The following is a 13908-nucleotide window of genomic DNA, read 5'->3' on the forward strand; positions in this document are numbered from 1 at the left end:
GTCTTTACCAGTGAAACCAGCCTTTGAGAATCCCAGGCCCTTGAAACCAGAGGAGAAAGCATGGAGCAAGGAAGACTTACCCTTGGTGGAGGAGGACAAGGTTAGGGAGCACTAAACAAACTGGATGTTCAAAAGTCCACAGGTCCTGATGCGTTGCATCCATGCATGATAAGGAAGCTGGCTGACGCTATTGTGAGGCCGATTTTTATTATCTCTGGATAGTGGGAGAGGTTGCTGAAGACTGAAAGAAAGCAAATGTCACTCCTGTCTGCAAGAAGGGCAAGAAGCTCCAGGAAACTACATGTCAGTCAACCTCACATCAATCCCTGGAAGGTAGTGAAGAAAATCCTCATAGAAACCATTTCCAAACACACGAAGGACAAGAAGGGGATTGGGAGTAGTCAGATGGATCTACAAAGGGGAAATCATGCTTGACCAACCTGATGGCCTTCTACAGTGAGGTGACTAGCTTGGTGGATGAGGGGAGAGCAGTGGATGTTGTTCACCTCAACTTTGGTAAGGCTTCTGACAGTGTCTCAGCCTCCGTAACACCCTCCTAGACAAGCTGATAAAGTACCACTTAGATAAGCCGACAGTCAGGATTGAGAACTGGCTGCACAGCCAGGTGCAGAGGGTTGCGATCAGTGGGACAAACTCCAGTTGGAGGCAAGTCAGTACTAGACTACTCCAGGCATTAATACTGGGGCCAATACTGTTTAACCTCTTCATTAGTGACCTGGATACTGGGACAGACTGCATCCTTAGCAAGTCCACAGATGATACACTGGGAGGAGTAGCGGGTACATGTCTGTGCTGCCATCCAGAGGTGTGACTGATAGATGAACCCTTTCAAGAAAAGAAGAGCCAGAGAACAACGGAGGAAGTCACCACAAAGGGGACTGGAGGGTGGTCTTTGCTTCAGATAAACAGCTCTATCAGTTGAGTGGGTCAACTGTGTTTCTGTAAATGGCCTCCCCTGAAATAATCAATAGAGATTATTATCTTCCTCACCCAGCAAGACCAGCATGGAGAAGTATTTCTGTGACTCAGCTCAGCATAGTATAAAAGCTGAACAAACGCCAAATGAACTTTGAAGAGACCAATGGGCTTAAGGTGGGTACAACCTACGCGTTCCTTCCCAGCAAGTTAGGATGCATGGTGTAGCGATGGCTAGCATATAGAGACTGGTAATCACATTTCTATTGTGATCCAATATCCACTGTGGATTGCAATTGCCATACTGTGATTCTATTGTGATTTCACTGCACTGCTGTATCATTCTGCTAAATCAAAATTCGAATAACATCAGGTATGTTCAAATAAGTAAACCTGCTATTCAACTTTCAACCTTTCCCTACGTGGAATATCTAGAAGAACTTGATCAGGGAATATTGGACTCTGACAAGAAGGACTTTGACAGGCTGGAGAAATGGGCTGACAGGAACTTGATGAAGTTTCAACACAGGGAAATGCAAAGTCCTGCATATGGGGAAAAATAACCCCAGGCACCACTACACACTTTGGGACCAAATGGCTGGAAAACAGCTCTGTAGAGAAGGACCTGGCAGACAACAAACTAATCATGAGCCAGCAAAGTGTCCTTGCCCTTGCCACAAAGGCAGCCAACAGCATCCTGGACTGCATTACAAACACTGCCTGGAGGTCAAGGGAGGTGATCCTCCCTCTCTGCTCAGCACTGATAAGGCCACGTCTGGAGTGTTGGGTCCAGTTCTGGGCTTCCCAGTACAAGACAAACAAACTTACTGGAGCATGTCCAGCACGCGGCCAAAGATGACTAAGGGACTGGAGCATTTTTCACATGAGGAGAGTTGGGACTCTTCAGCCTGGAAAAGGGAGGCTCAGGAGGATCTTAACCATGTGTATAAATGCCTGATGGGAAGGAGTGAAGACGAAGGAGCCAGACTCTTCTCAATAGCGGCCATATCAGGGCAAGAGGCAATGGGCACAAGTAAAACACATGAAACTCCATCTGAACACAAGAAAACACTTTTTTACTGGTCAAACACTGGAAAAGGTTCCCAGAGTGGTTGTGCAGTCTCCATTCTTGGAGATATTCAAAACGCAACTGGACATGGTCCTGGGCAACCTGCTCTAGCTGACCCTGCTGGAGCAGGGATCTGGACTAGATGATCCCAAGAGGTCCCTGCCAACCTCACCCATTCTGTGATTCTGTGATGTAAGCAACAGTGACATGACAGAGTGATCATACTACAACTGCAGCTGAGAACCCTAACCCTGCTGGACTGTGAGAGTGGTCATTGAGAATTATGTCCTGATAGGAAGCAGGTATTCTTCACACAGCCTAAAGTGGAAAAAAATTACCCCAAAGTATGACATGGTTAATACTGCTCTTCTTCACCACCATCTGGAGAAGGAGCTATATTACCAGTTTCTCGTTATCACTGCTGCACCAACGACAAATAACAGAGATCCCCACAAACTAGATGATACTTACTGCCCTTCACAGGAGCACCGTACATACACACACTAACACCAAATGATGAGATACAGCAACTCCCTCCTGAAATCCTACAAGAGTCCTTCCAGTCACACAGTGAACCTACCTCTCCTGATGAAGGAAAATAATCACTGGCACAACCTGGCTTTTAGTTGCTGCCAAATTTAACATGCCTGTGAATGGATCTCATTTTTGTTTCATCTGCTCAGCCTTTTCCTTTCTGTATCCTGATGATGCACAAATTTAGCTCCTTTTAAACTCTGCAGAATCAATTTATTTATCCATGTAATTTTGACATGTAGGTTCTCAGATACACTTGTAAACCTACTTTATGTATTTAACTATACTGAAAATGTGTAAATTCAGCAAAAATATTGCTCTGATTTAGGAGTCTTTAAAAGTGCTAACAGCGTTTTAAAAAATTTGCCTTTGATACACCACTTAAGAACCTGGAATAATAAAATTCACTCAGGTGATGCCTGTCACCTCATCATGTGTTTTTTTTTTTCCTTTTTTCAATGCAAACATAATAGGAAGTGCATAAAGCTTTTTAAAAAATACCCTACAGAACAGTAAGTCACCTCTTACAAGTCATGAACCATGGGGAAATATACAGTTTCAGTTACATAAGAAGGTTATTTACGCAGTGATAAGGAATCAATATTTTCAGGGAGTGAAAAATTGCAATAAAGTTAGCGCAGTGAAAATAAATGCCTGGAGTTCATTTTTAAGAGTATCAAAGAAATCAAAGGCTATGAAGCTATTTTCTTGGAGCAGGCATTGCTAAAAGAATTAATGCATGCTTAGTTCACTTTCTCTGATAGTTAATTAAACTTTAAAATTCACATTTACGCTTAAATACTATACCAATGTGCTACAAAGCAACTGCATATACTTATTGTGTTGAAGAAAAACCACATTGCTTCTTCAGACTGAGCCTTTATATGACTTAACAGGATTATTAATAAATATGGGACACTTAGGTAAGAACATTATATTTCCCCTCAAAATATGAAGCAGTACTATGCCATCACATCATTATCCATCTTTCAACGCTACCAACAGCGCTCACACAGTAGCCAGATTAAGTATAGTATCTGTAATATTTTAGATATAGGCAAAGGGAGCATTTGTATTGAAGAATTAAAGTTATTCCTCCTCCTTTTTTTTCCCCTCTTGAAATACAAATACCATATAACAGCATATATCACAGCAGAACCTGAGAAAACATCAGTGGTTGTTATCCTAACTTTATAACGTAAATTAGTGCTGCAAACATAGAGGACTGTTTCCAGTGGTGATTTGTGATGGCCTACAAGAGACCTAGAAATGCCCATAAACCACAAATGATACTCACAGTTAAAAATCTTAGTTTTTCCTGAAAACATTCCTCAGAAGTTCTCCTACTACAGTAAAACTCTGCACATGCACAGTCAAGATCTGTGGTAACAAGTCATTGTGCCTTTATTGCTTTTGTACTACCAAAAGGCTTTTCCCCTAACAGCACACCAAGTATCTAGAAGAGAGTGAACTCTGACCCACACAAGGACACAATTTCAAAATGTTATATTCCTCTCAGAGTGTCACACCACAAAATTAAATTGTTGTCCTATCTGGCTTCAGTTGTGGGGCCTGCTCATTTTGTTTTCCATGCTAACAGCAACTTGGAAACTATATTGAGCTGCTTCTCCAATTTGAATGTTTAGGTGTGGGGCTTTAACTTCTGAAAGCAAGTTGAACATTTAAGTCAGCTGAGAAAGCCTTAAGAAGTGATTAAATAACCATCAGTGATTCAAAGGTTTATCACCATTGACCTTTTGGTTTAGGCAGACAAACAGAATACATATTAAATTGTAGCCATAAGAATAAAACAGCATAATGTCAACTGCACATACTTCATTTGCATCAGCCGTTTGCCATTTCAAACACCAACTATGAGTAGCGTCATTTTCCAATCTTTTTTGTTTAAACTAGCACTTATACACACATACAAAAACCTTGAAAATGTAAAATTTCATTCAAATCCTCCACCCTAAGCCATTGCAAATGCTAGCATTTTCTCCACAACCACCATAGGCAATAGACAGTCTCAAACACATAATACCTAGAAACACTCTATTCCTTCAGAACACTCAAGTCATTCACATTATCCAAAATGAAAACTTATCTACCTTACTGCCACATTTCTGTTTCATATCTTGACTGATTGAGTACTTGTTAGAAAGCTGTCAATCAGCTGTCTTGCCATATTAAAAAAAAAGCCAAAACCTTAAGTGGGTCCCCATGAGGAGTCACCAGATGATGCTAAAAAGAACCCATTCTTCTGTGCTTTTGTACTGAATTCAGACCATCACCACTATAAACATTGATCCCAAATACTCTTAAATTCATTACGGTGTTTTACAGTAAAAATCTTTAGAAAATAGAGGGATTCAGTTAAAGATACCTGCTCCCAACCATCACCATCATGATAATATTCAGGGTAAAAATCAAGTTTCGTAATATCCCTTCCCACAATGTATCCTAAGTCACTGACTTACTCACTTTCACTCCAAGTCATGCCACAGAATGCTGTGCTCAATGACAAGCACAATTTAGTTATATTCCTGAGGAACAGGATGGAGAGAATACACTGCAAAAAATAGACTGAGTGCACAATTCAGTTTTTCATCATAATCTCCATCAAAACTTCAGTTTTAAAAAAGTTGCCACTTTCCTTGTTTCTTAAAAAGCAAGCAGCTCTGTGGTCTTTTTACCCTCCTTGGTTTCTCTGCCCCTACATTTCTTTCAGTGTCCGTCCTCATTGTACCCATGCTCTTCACAACAAGTGTAATTCATTTAGAGCTCTTTAGGAAGCTGATATTTTAATGCTACATGGTGATGAGGAGCTGAGTAAATACTTTCCAACAGGTTTTACTGTGAAAGAAAACAGGGAGATGCCTATTCTGGAAACCATTTTTGTAGGTGACTCATCAGAGAATCTGTCCAAAATTCAAGAACTAGAGCAGAGGTTATGAAACACACTGACAAAATAAACAACAATAATTAGCATCACCCTATAGGCATTTTAAAAGAACTCAAAGTTAAATAACTGAATAAGGAATGACAATGGGTTAACTCTTATTCAGCAGTTCCTTGGCACCTCAGGACTAGAAATGGCAAACATGAAACGACTTTAAAAAAAATAAAAATCTCCAACAAATAAATTTTAATGTAAGCAGAAACTGTAATTAAAAATGTGGTTAGTGAACACTTACAAAAATATATGATTTACATGAGAAGAATTGGCATAGCTTTTGCAAAAGGAAATCCTGCTTTTCAAAACTATTTAAGATCTCTGAAAGATTCAACAAATATGGGGATGAGGGTGCTGTAGTTGTCAAAAATCAACTTGGGTTTCAACAAAGTCCCTTACCAAAAAGTTACTAGGAAACGAAACAGTCATAGCACAAGGGAGGGTCATTATAAGAATAAGGAGAAACACATTACCCGAGGTATAAATCTCTGGCTTACTCACTCCTTGAATACTATGTGCAAAAGACACAGGTAGAAGCCACAGCCAAACTAAACAAAAAGGTAATGCTTCCCACCCGGGGTTTGTAGGCCTGAGGTGTCTTCTTGCCAGCCAGATGCTGCAAATACAAGAACTTCACATGGGTTCAAGGGGGACTGGAGAAATTCACAGAAGTAAAAAAAAAAATCTGCTGGGGCATACTAAATAAACACAAGGCCACATCTGGCTCAACAAGTTCCCTGAGCTAAAACTTACTGGAGAAAAAGAGAGCAGCAAAAGGGAAGTGTCATGCATCTGTCCGGTTTTCATCTTTGGGCACCAACTATTGCCCATGACTATTTTTTTTTTAATAGTTAACATTTGCAAATGTTATGACTTACACAATACATACTTTTAATGACAACTTATTTACAGGAACCTCACCAAAAATAAGCTCCTAACTCTGACACTTTAGAGAGACTACAACTACACTGATAGTAAAATTATATGCCTTTCTACTTGTTTTGCTAATCAACAGAAACAGATTAAATCAATATAGGTACCGGAAATTTTTTTCTCTGGCAGTTTTGCACAAACTTTTCAGTTCTGGAACAACTGACACACTGCCAACTCACTCCATTAAAAGGACGTGTACAATCAGGTCACAAGATATTTCTGTAAGATCAAAAGTCACCGCCTGCTTTAAAAAGATACCCGAGTTTACATCAAGTTATATTAACCCCTCCATTCCCCAGTGCTTGAACGGATTTCAAAATCAGCTGTGAAGTTGTTAGGTAAGGTTAGTTTCTTGTTTTCTTTTGACAAAGCGCCAGAGACTGAGTGGCCGCACTGAGGTCGCAGGTACTTCACGGCGTGGCACTTCGGGGCACCGCACCCTCCCACAGACCGCAGGGGACATCTTCAACCTTGCCCAGGTGTCACAGAGGCAGGCTGTGCTTGGGAAGAGAGGCTTGGGGTCTAACCCAGTACAGTCGAGTTTACAGCCTGGTGAGAACCAGAGGCTTCTTAAAAAACAAATAGATAAATAAAACTTCACACCAGCCCGGTGCCAGCCCCCGTGAGTTCCCCCCAAGCCCTCCCATCCGCCCGCTGCCCATCATCGTCACTGCCAAGCGCTGCTGAGGCGGGCTCCCCGCCCCGCCGCAGGGAAGGCGGTTTCCTGAGGGGAGTGGCCGACGGGTGGCCCGAAACTCTGACCCACCGCCAGCTCCTGCCCGCCTACGGACACACGTCCCTGCAACCGGCCCCCGCCTGGCCCCTTGCCAAGTCACCAAACCCCGTTCGCCCCCACCTCTGCGCCGCCCCCCGCCCCGCCGCCGCCACCACGACGCACCGCCCCGGGGCCTCAGCGCAGCCTCCCGAAGACCGGGGCGGGGCGAGGGCCCGCCGGTCCCGCGGCTCCTCCACGGTCCTGCCCTGCACGTCACCTGCAGCGCCCGCACTCCGGCCGCCTCTCGCAGCGCTCCACCGGCAGCTCCCACAGGCCCGCGCAGCCCTCGCGCTCCTCGCCCTCCGCGCCCCGCGCCGGGGCCGGGGCCGGGGCCGCCGCGCTGCCCCGCTCCATGCCGGGAGGCGCTGGCCGCCGCCAGGGGGCGCCGGCGGGCAGGAAAGGCCGCCGTCCCCTCTCACGTGAGGCGCCCCCGCCCCTTCGTGGGGGGCCGCCCCCTCGCGGGGCGTCGTCCAATCCGGGGCGCGGGGAGCCCTGGCGGGCGCTCATCCAATCGGGGCGCGAGGAGCCTTTCAGCCGGCGCGTTGAGGTGGGGCGCGGCCGGCAGGGGGCGCCGCCTCCCCGGGGTAAGGTGCCCGGCGGGCCTGGCGCCCGGGGCCCCCGGTGCGCGGAGCTGCCCTTGCCCTTGCCCTTTGCCCTTACCCTTTGCCCTTTGCCCGGGAGGGTGTCGGCGCCTCAGGCGGCGAGAGCGGGGCTAACAGCCCGCCTGTCCCAGCGGCGGGGCCGGGCCTAGCGCCTCTCGGCAGGCCTCGGGCCTTGCCCGCCGCACCGCCTGGGTCCAGCGACAGGCGCTGCCACCCGCGGCGTTTCCCTCGGCGCGAGTTGCAGCGTAGCCTTTGCCTCTCGGCCCGTCCGAACAGTACCGGGGCTGGGGTGGGGTGGGCCGGAGCCCGACTCGGGGCCTGCGTGGGTGCGGGCTGCTCTGCGAACCGCGAGGTGCTAGCAGACCCCAGCCGAGGGCTTGGCGCCGCCGGGCTCCTGCTCGGCGTGTGTGCGTGTGGGAAACAGTCTCCTGGTGCCAGACAGAGTCATGTTGGAGAGTGATACTGTTTTTTTTTAAAAATTAACTGCTGGTCGTTGAATCATATCTGACCATTTTAATTGATACTTTGTTTGAAGTGCTTCAGAGTAGACGTTCAGGCCCTCCCACGTGTATAGGTACCCTTCACGCTCTCTCGAGTTCACACAACTCTTGGAGGGAGGCTGCAGCACAAGCTATGCTAGTAGGAGGGTAAAGTAACAGATAAGCTCTGACTCTCTTTTCCAACCTCAGTAGTACCTGCTCTTAAGAAATAAACTGTAGTTGCAGACCAGGGTTTAGGTGTAAGTTATACTCGGCTTGTTAAGTCAGATGTGATAAAAAACAATATATTGGAGTCTATTGTACAGCAAAGTGAAACTCAACTCCAAGGTTGTTGGAGTTTACCTTAGAAATCTACTGAAATAGAGTAACTAGTGAATCTCCACACAAAAGATGCTCTTCTGAAATTAGCAACTGCAGATGAGTTGGCCGGTTGTGTTATTTCCTGTTTTCTGTTCTGCATCCAAAATAAAATGTATTGTGTTTACATATTTACAGTCTTCAGAGCCATTTGATGTAATTTAGGCCTGCTGGTACTAGGTACATCCGCAATATTAAGATGGTTTTGCTTCTAGGTTTTGTATTTTTGTACTGTAGTTTTGTATTTGTAGCTTGAGCTACAAATGAATTCATTTTCTTGTATGGCTGCTAGAATGCATTTTACTCGCAAGATAAAAAAAAATCAGAGACCAGTGATTCTGACGCTGGCTGTAAAATTACACAGTGTAAATGCAAAAAAAAAAGAGGTAAGAAAAAGGAAAATACCACTATGCAAATTTTAAATTATAAAGTTATTTATTGCTAGTATTATGTCATCAAATTTAGGACACGGGGAGCAATGCAGGGGGAAACTTTTCTATTAAGCTGAAAGCCTTGTCACAAGATGAGTTAATATAAACTACAAGTTGTAGTGGACAGGAGGAGGAGTATTGATGACTTAGTCCAGGGTCACCTCCCTGCTTCCACCTTAGTGTAAAGAGTCCCCATGCAGTGCTACTGACAGGAACCTGGATATGCCTTCACAGCTTCCCACAAGAGTCCTTAAAGAGTGAGGTTTTCTCTGGTCTGGTAAGAATAATCGGCTTCAGTCATAAGCTTAAAAGTAAGCCATTGTAAACCATTCTGGTCTGACTACACAGAAGAAGAAAATTGATCTGCAGATAGATGCCTAAAATAAATGTAATAATGACATGACATGAAATAATTTTATTGTCAAGGGAATAGGCAAATGCAACAGGGAGTAGCTAGAGGGTAAACAGAGAGCGCTATGGCTTTTCTCTGTATATATACATCTGAAAAGCAAAGTGAGCCGTTTAAACTGGAGGAAAATGTTGGCACGAGATCAGGTTAGGATAACCTGCCCGTGACTAAAATGTAGGCTTGAAGATAGAGGGTTGCTATTACCAGAACGTTATTCTGGACTACCAACATAAGCAGAGGGATTAAAGGCCAGCTCAACCCTAGCGTTGTTTGGAACAGAGCTAATGTTTGCTATATGCATGTTGTTCCAGAGGTTAACAGACCAGCAACTTCTCTCACTACAGGCCAGCAAACTACAAATCTGACACTAAATACTCATTTTAAAAAATTGGAAGCATGATTTCTAGGCCAAAAAGTCTTAAACAACAGAACAAGTTCAAGGGGAGAAATGCCTGAATATTGAAGATAGAGGCAAAAAGTAAAATGGTTTTTATGGCAGATCTTGATAATCAATCTTTTGCAGGCTAAGAGGTAGATATGTCCACACTACCTATTTAATGCATGACTACCTTGAGTATTTGATGTGCATACTTAAATCCAAATTAACACCTCCACCATCATATTAGAAACCTGAGGAACACATAGCATCTCTTTGGACCAGCGTATGCAATTTGTAAATTTTCAGACCTAAATGATGGCGTGACTGGGAACTTCTTACTTGCATTTAATACTCTTTGAGGTACTGCACTGTTCCCTTTTTGGCATCATGAATGATCACATGGTTAGTGACTAGCTGTAGACTCACTGTAGTATGGAAAGTCCATTAAATCTTATGGAAAGTACCATTCCTCTGCACGTCCAATTTCTTCTGCATCCTTACATAAACCATTTCTCTTTTATTCTAGGATTAGCCCTTATTAAGTATGAACAAGTTACATTTCTTGCTGTTACAAGTGGTGTACCCAGAAAAGTGCTCCCCCACCCCCCACGCCCCACCCCCCACCCAAGAAGTTAAAGTTTAATATGTATTTGTTCTAAGAGATGTGAAGAAGCTGTCAGGATGGCAGTTCTCAAACAAGGATATTCAAATGGCAGGTGTAGTTCCCCAGCAGCGTTAGCCAGTTTAATTCAAAGTGCCATGTTTCTACTGCCTGGCTTGACTCATGGTTTCAAATGCCAACATAAGTAATTTGAAATCCTGCTGGATTTGTGATCTTTTTTGCAAAAGCTATATCCTCATACAGAATGTGCTTTCATGGCAGCTCACAAATGTTGAATTCGAGCCAGTTGTGGTCCTTCTTTCCCGTCCACCCCCACACTTGGCGATACATTCGGGGGATTGATGCAAAAGCCAGCAGTTAAGCTGGATGAACTGCCTGAACGGGCTCACTGCACAGTCACTGGTGTTGGCACGAGGCGTAGGCTGCGTAAGTGGAGTTGGAGCTGGGAGCATGGAAGCCATGACGGGCTAAGCTGCTGTCTCAGCGCACCACAAGTGAGCCTGGAGAACTGACTAGCACTGAGGACTGTGAGCCAAGGGGAAACAAGGTTGGAGGCAGGTGAGCGGCGAGATGCTCATACAAAGGCTGCAATGAAAAAGGAGATGATGTTTTTGTTTGTTCTCCTATACTTCTGCCTCAATTCCTCACAACAGAAGACAGGCAGACATCTTGCTCTTTGTACAGAGGAATGGTATTAACAAAGCACCTTCTAAGCTGGCAACATGAGTGAACAGAAGCCTACGCGCACATATAGAAGCCAGTATATTAGATAAGGGGGTTCACAAGCAGTGTTGGTAAGTACCACTGTGAGTGGCAATTGAGCTCTGTGCAGGACAAGTTTGGGGGTGTCTGAACTCAAAACCAGGAACTGGTGAGTTTTGGGGAAGCGCTTGCATGCAATGACCTGGTTTGCCAGCCCACTTTTTTCCCAAGGCAGGTCTTTTTGAAGCAAAAAGAATGGTTTAGTGAGACAAGGTAGGTGGCCAGAATAATACAACTCCAACCTTCCACCAAGGACTTGGTGACTACTTCTGGACGTGCTGTATTTTATCACGTGCACAGAGATGCTGTGAGGCTCAAGGGTAAAAGCTGTCTGTGACTGTCTCTGTTCTAGAAGGTGCCATACTATAATTGATTTACGACACAAAAGCTGGGCGTAAAACATCCTATCTTACTTATTTGCCGGGGCAGCTAAAGATTGCAGGTAAGGAAAAAAAAATAGAAAAAAAAAACAACACCCAAAAAACAATGAAAAGGATTTATCCATCCAGTACTGAAAAATTGATTGTATGGTAAGAACAGGGTTGAACCTGTGGGCTTCAGACATTACCCATTCTATTTAAAGTCTTTGGATTTGTCTGTCATTCATGATAACTCACTGCTTTGTAAAAACTGGCAGCAAGTGACTTGAAAAACACAGAATTAATTTCAGATATTTTAGTCACTACTGGGTGGTTGGAAATGTCCTTTACATAAACTAGAGAAACAGCAGCAGCGACAGAAACATCCTGTTTGTTTCTTAATCTTCATCTGCATTTTTTTCTGTTGACATAAGAACTAAAATTTGTGCAATCATGTCCAAAATGCTTTGCAGCAGTGATTCTGCATTTATTCTGTCTAATGAAAATTCATCTGCAGAGCTGACTGTTGTTTTTTAGCGCCTCTTTTCTACAGTGTTTACCGAAAGAGAGATACTTTCCATAACATCGTTTTCTTCTCAGAATCACAGGATTTGGGGGATAATAATGTTCATCCATTAAAGCTCTTTTTTTCTCCACAGCCTGGAGATACCCTCTACGGAAGCACCGTTAACTATTTCCATGTGAGGAAATACCTCAAAATTACTATTCCATCCCAGCTGTCTCATGCTAACTCCTGTATATACACTTTTATTTTTGGTTTTAATTCCACAAATGAGTTACCGTGAAATAATGAGGGTGTCACTTTGCAAGGTAACTACTACATCACAAAACTGTCGGTGTGCACGTTTTCAGATACGGTTAATACCAGGAAGTGTTCCTCCTCTTTCTCCTTTTCACTTAGGGATAATTACCTCCCATTTTGAAAAAGTAAGAGTGTAGACAATTATACGTATTATGAGTAGAACCATATTTCCTTATTCAATCTTACAACACTGAAACCTTTTTGGGCATCTGCATTGGAACTCATTTCAGGTAAGTTGTATAAAGGTACTTACATTGTAGTATTTCTCTTCCAAGAAGATGGAAAGTACTGGGGCAGGACAAATATCAATACAGACTGCAGCTTTGCTTTTGAAGTATCTCCCAGGTTAGTCGAAGTGGCTTAGATAATTTAGTCGCATTTTGAAGAGAGAATCCCTTAGGAGGCTGAAGATTGGTCTGCAACTGCATACTTCTGCAGGCATCATTCATCACTTGCAAATACATTTTACCTAACACAGGTATACTAGCAGAGCCCGAAGCCTCTGGCATAGATACAGTTATGCCAGCAGATATTATTGAGAGGCAGCTTTTGAGCATTTTGGTTGCATTTGTTACTATAAAATGTTACTAATTAGACAGATTGCTATTCTACATGAATTTGGAACAAATACTGCGGTGCTTGCATGGCTGTTTGCAGTCTACCTGCACTTGGAGTTCAGCATTCTGCATTTGGTGGGCAGATGCTAATGGCCCTGCAGACATTTGTGCCTGATACGGTAGTCACTTTTAATGGTGGATTAGCGGTCCCTTCTCCCAATGAGAACTGTCAACAAACATGCGCATATTGAGTTCTCGTAAAAAAATGTTTGCTTGTTCCGGCCCAGAAACTGGTGAGTGCTGGCAGTGTAGCAGGTATTAGACGATGCTGCTGAAGGCTGCCTCTAGCCAGTTTTCATCAGGCTCAAATGAGCATGTTGTTTAAGCCTATGTGTATTTAGCAAACTTTAAAAGTCACAGCATATTTCTAAATGCGACAAATAATTTGAAGGTGTACATAAGTTGTCACTGCTGCTGAGGGTGATGATCTTGCCTTTCTACCCACCCTCCCCATCTCCCCTGGTGAGTCATCATGTGCCCACACAACCACCCTGCAAGCTTCTTTCTCCTGTGTATTCTCAGATGGACCAGCTCAGTTTACCCTGTGGCTAGCCAGGCACTAGTGCTGGCAAAAGGGTGCTGGAAGGAGGAGTGAGGAGGAGGAAAAAAGTCCATCTTTCCATTCAGATCTCTAGTGTCAGTAAAAAAGTAAAAGACCAGTAAAAATGTAAATGATGGGGAAAAAATACTGCTTTCCTGGGTGTGTGCTGCTGCCCGTGGGGGCTGGCTTTGGTCCCCGGTCACTCTCTCAGTATGGGCCAGCCCTGCGCAGGGTGCAGTCATAACCTGGTGGAAGGGCAAATGGCAATATATTCAAGTATTGCCAGCTAAAAATAACTCTTTG

At 44.0% G+C, this 13908-nt stretch overlaps 1 protein-coding gene across 6 annotated transcripts in view; it reads right to left on the reverse strand.

Moving 5' to 3' along the window:
• The window catches only part of DTWD2 (DTW motif tRNA-uridine aminocarboxypropyltransferase 2), a 104403-nt gene extending 96846 nt beyond the window's left edge, over positions 1-7557 (reverse strand). Inside the window, exons 1-2 of one of the 6 annotated variants that reach the window (XM_075136195.1) lie at positions 7327-7416; positions 6838-6977 (exon numbers count right to left, since the gene is read on the reverse strand). Coding sequence is in view for 1 of the 6 variants with exons in the window: in XM_075136191.1 (XP_074992292.1) it covers positions 7421-7557 (137 nt within the window). In the remaining 5 variants the exon portion in view is untranslated. The other 5 variants (XM_075136191.1, XM_075136198.1, XM_075136196.1 and 2 more) reach the window with 5 other exon arrangements.
• Positions 7558-13908: the final 6351 nt, after the last annotated feature.

The sequence above is a fragment of the Calonectris borealis genome, chromosome Z, assembly GCF_964195595.1.
Source record: "Calonectris borealis chromosome Z, bCalBor7.hap1.2, whole genome shotgun sequence".
Classification (NCBI taxonomy): Eukaryota; Metazoa; Chordata; class Aves; order Procellariiformes; family Procellariidae; genus Calonectris; species Calonectris borealis.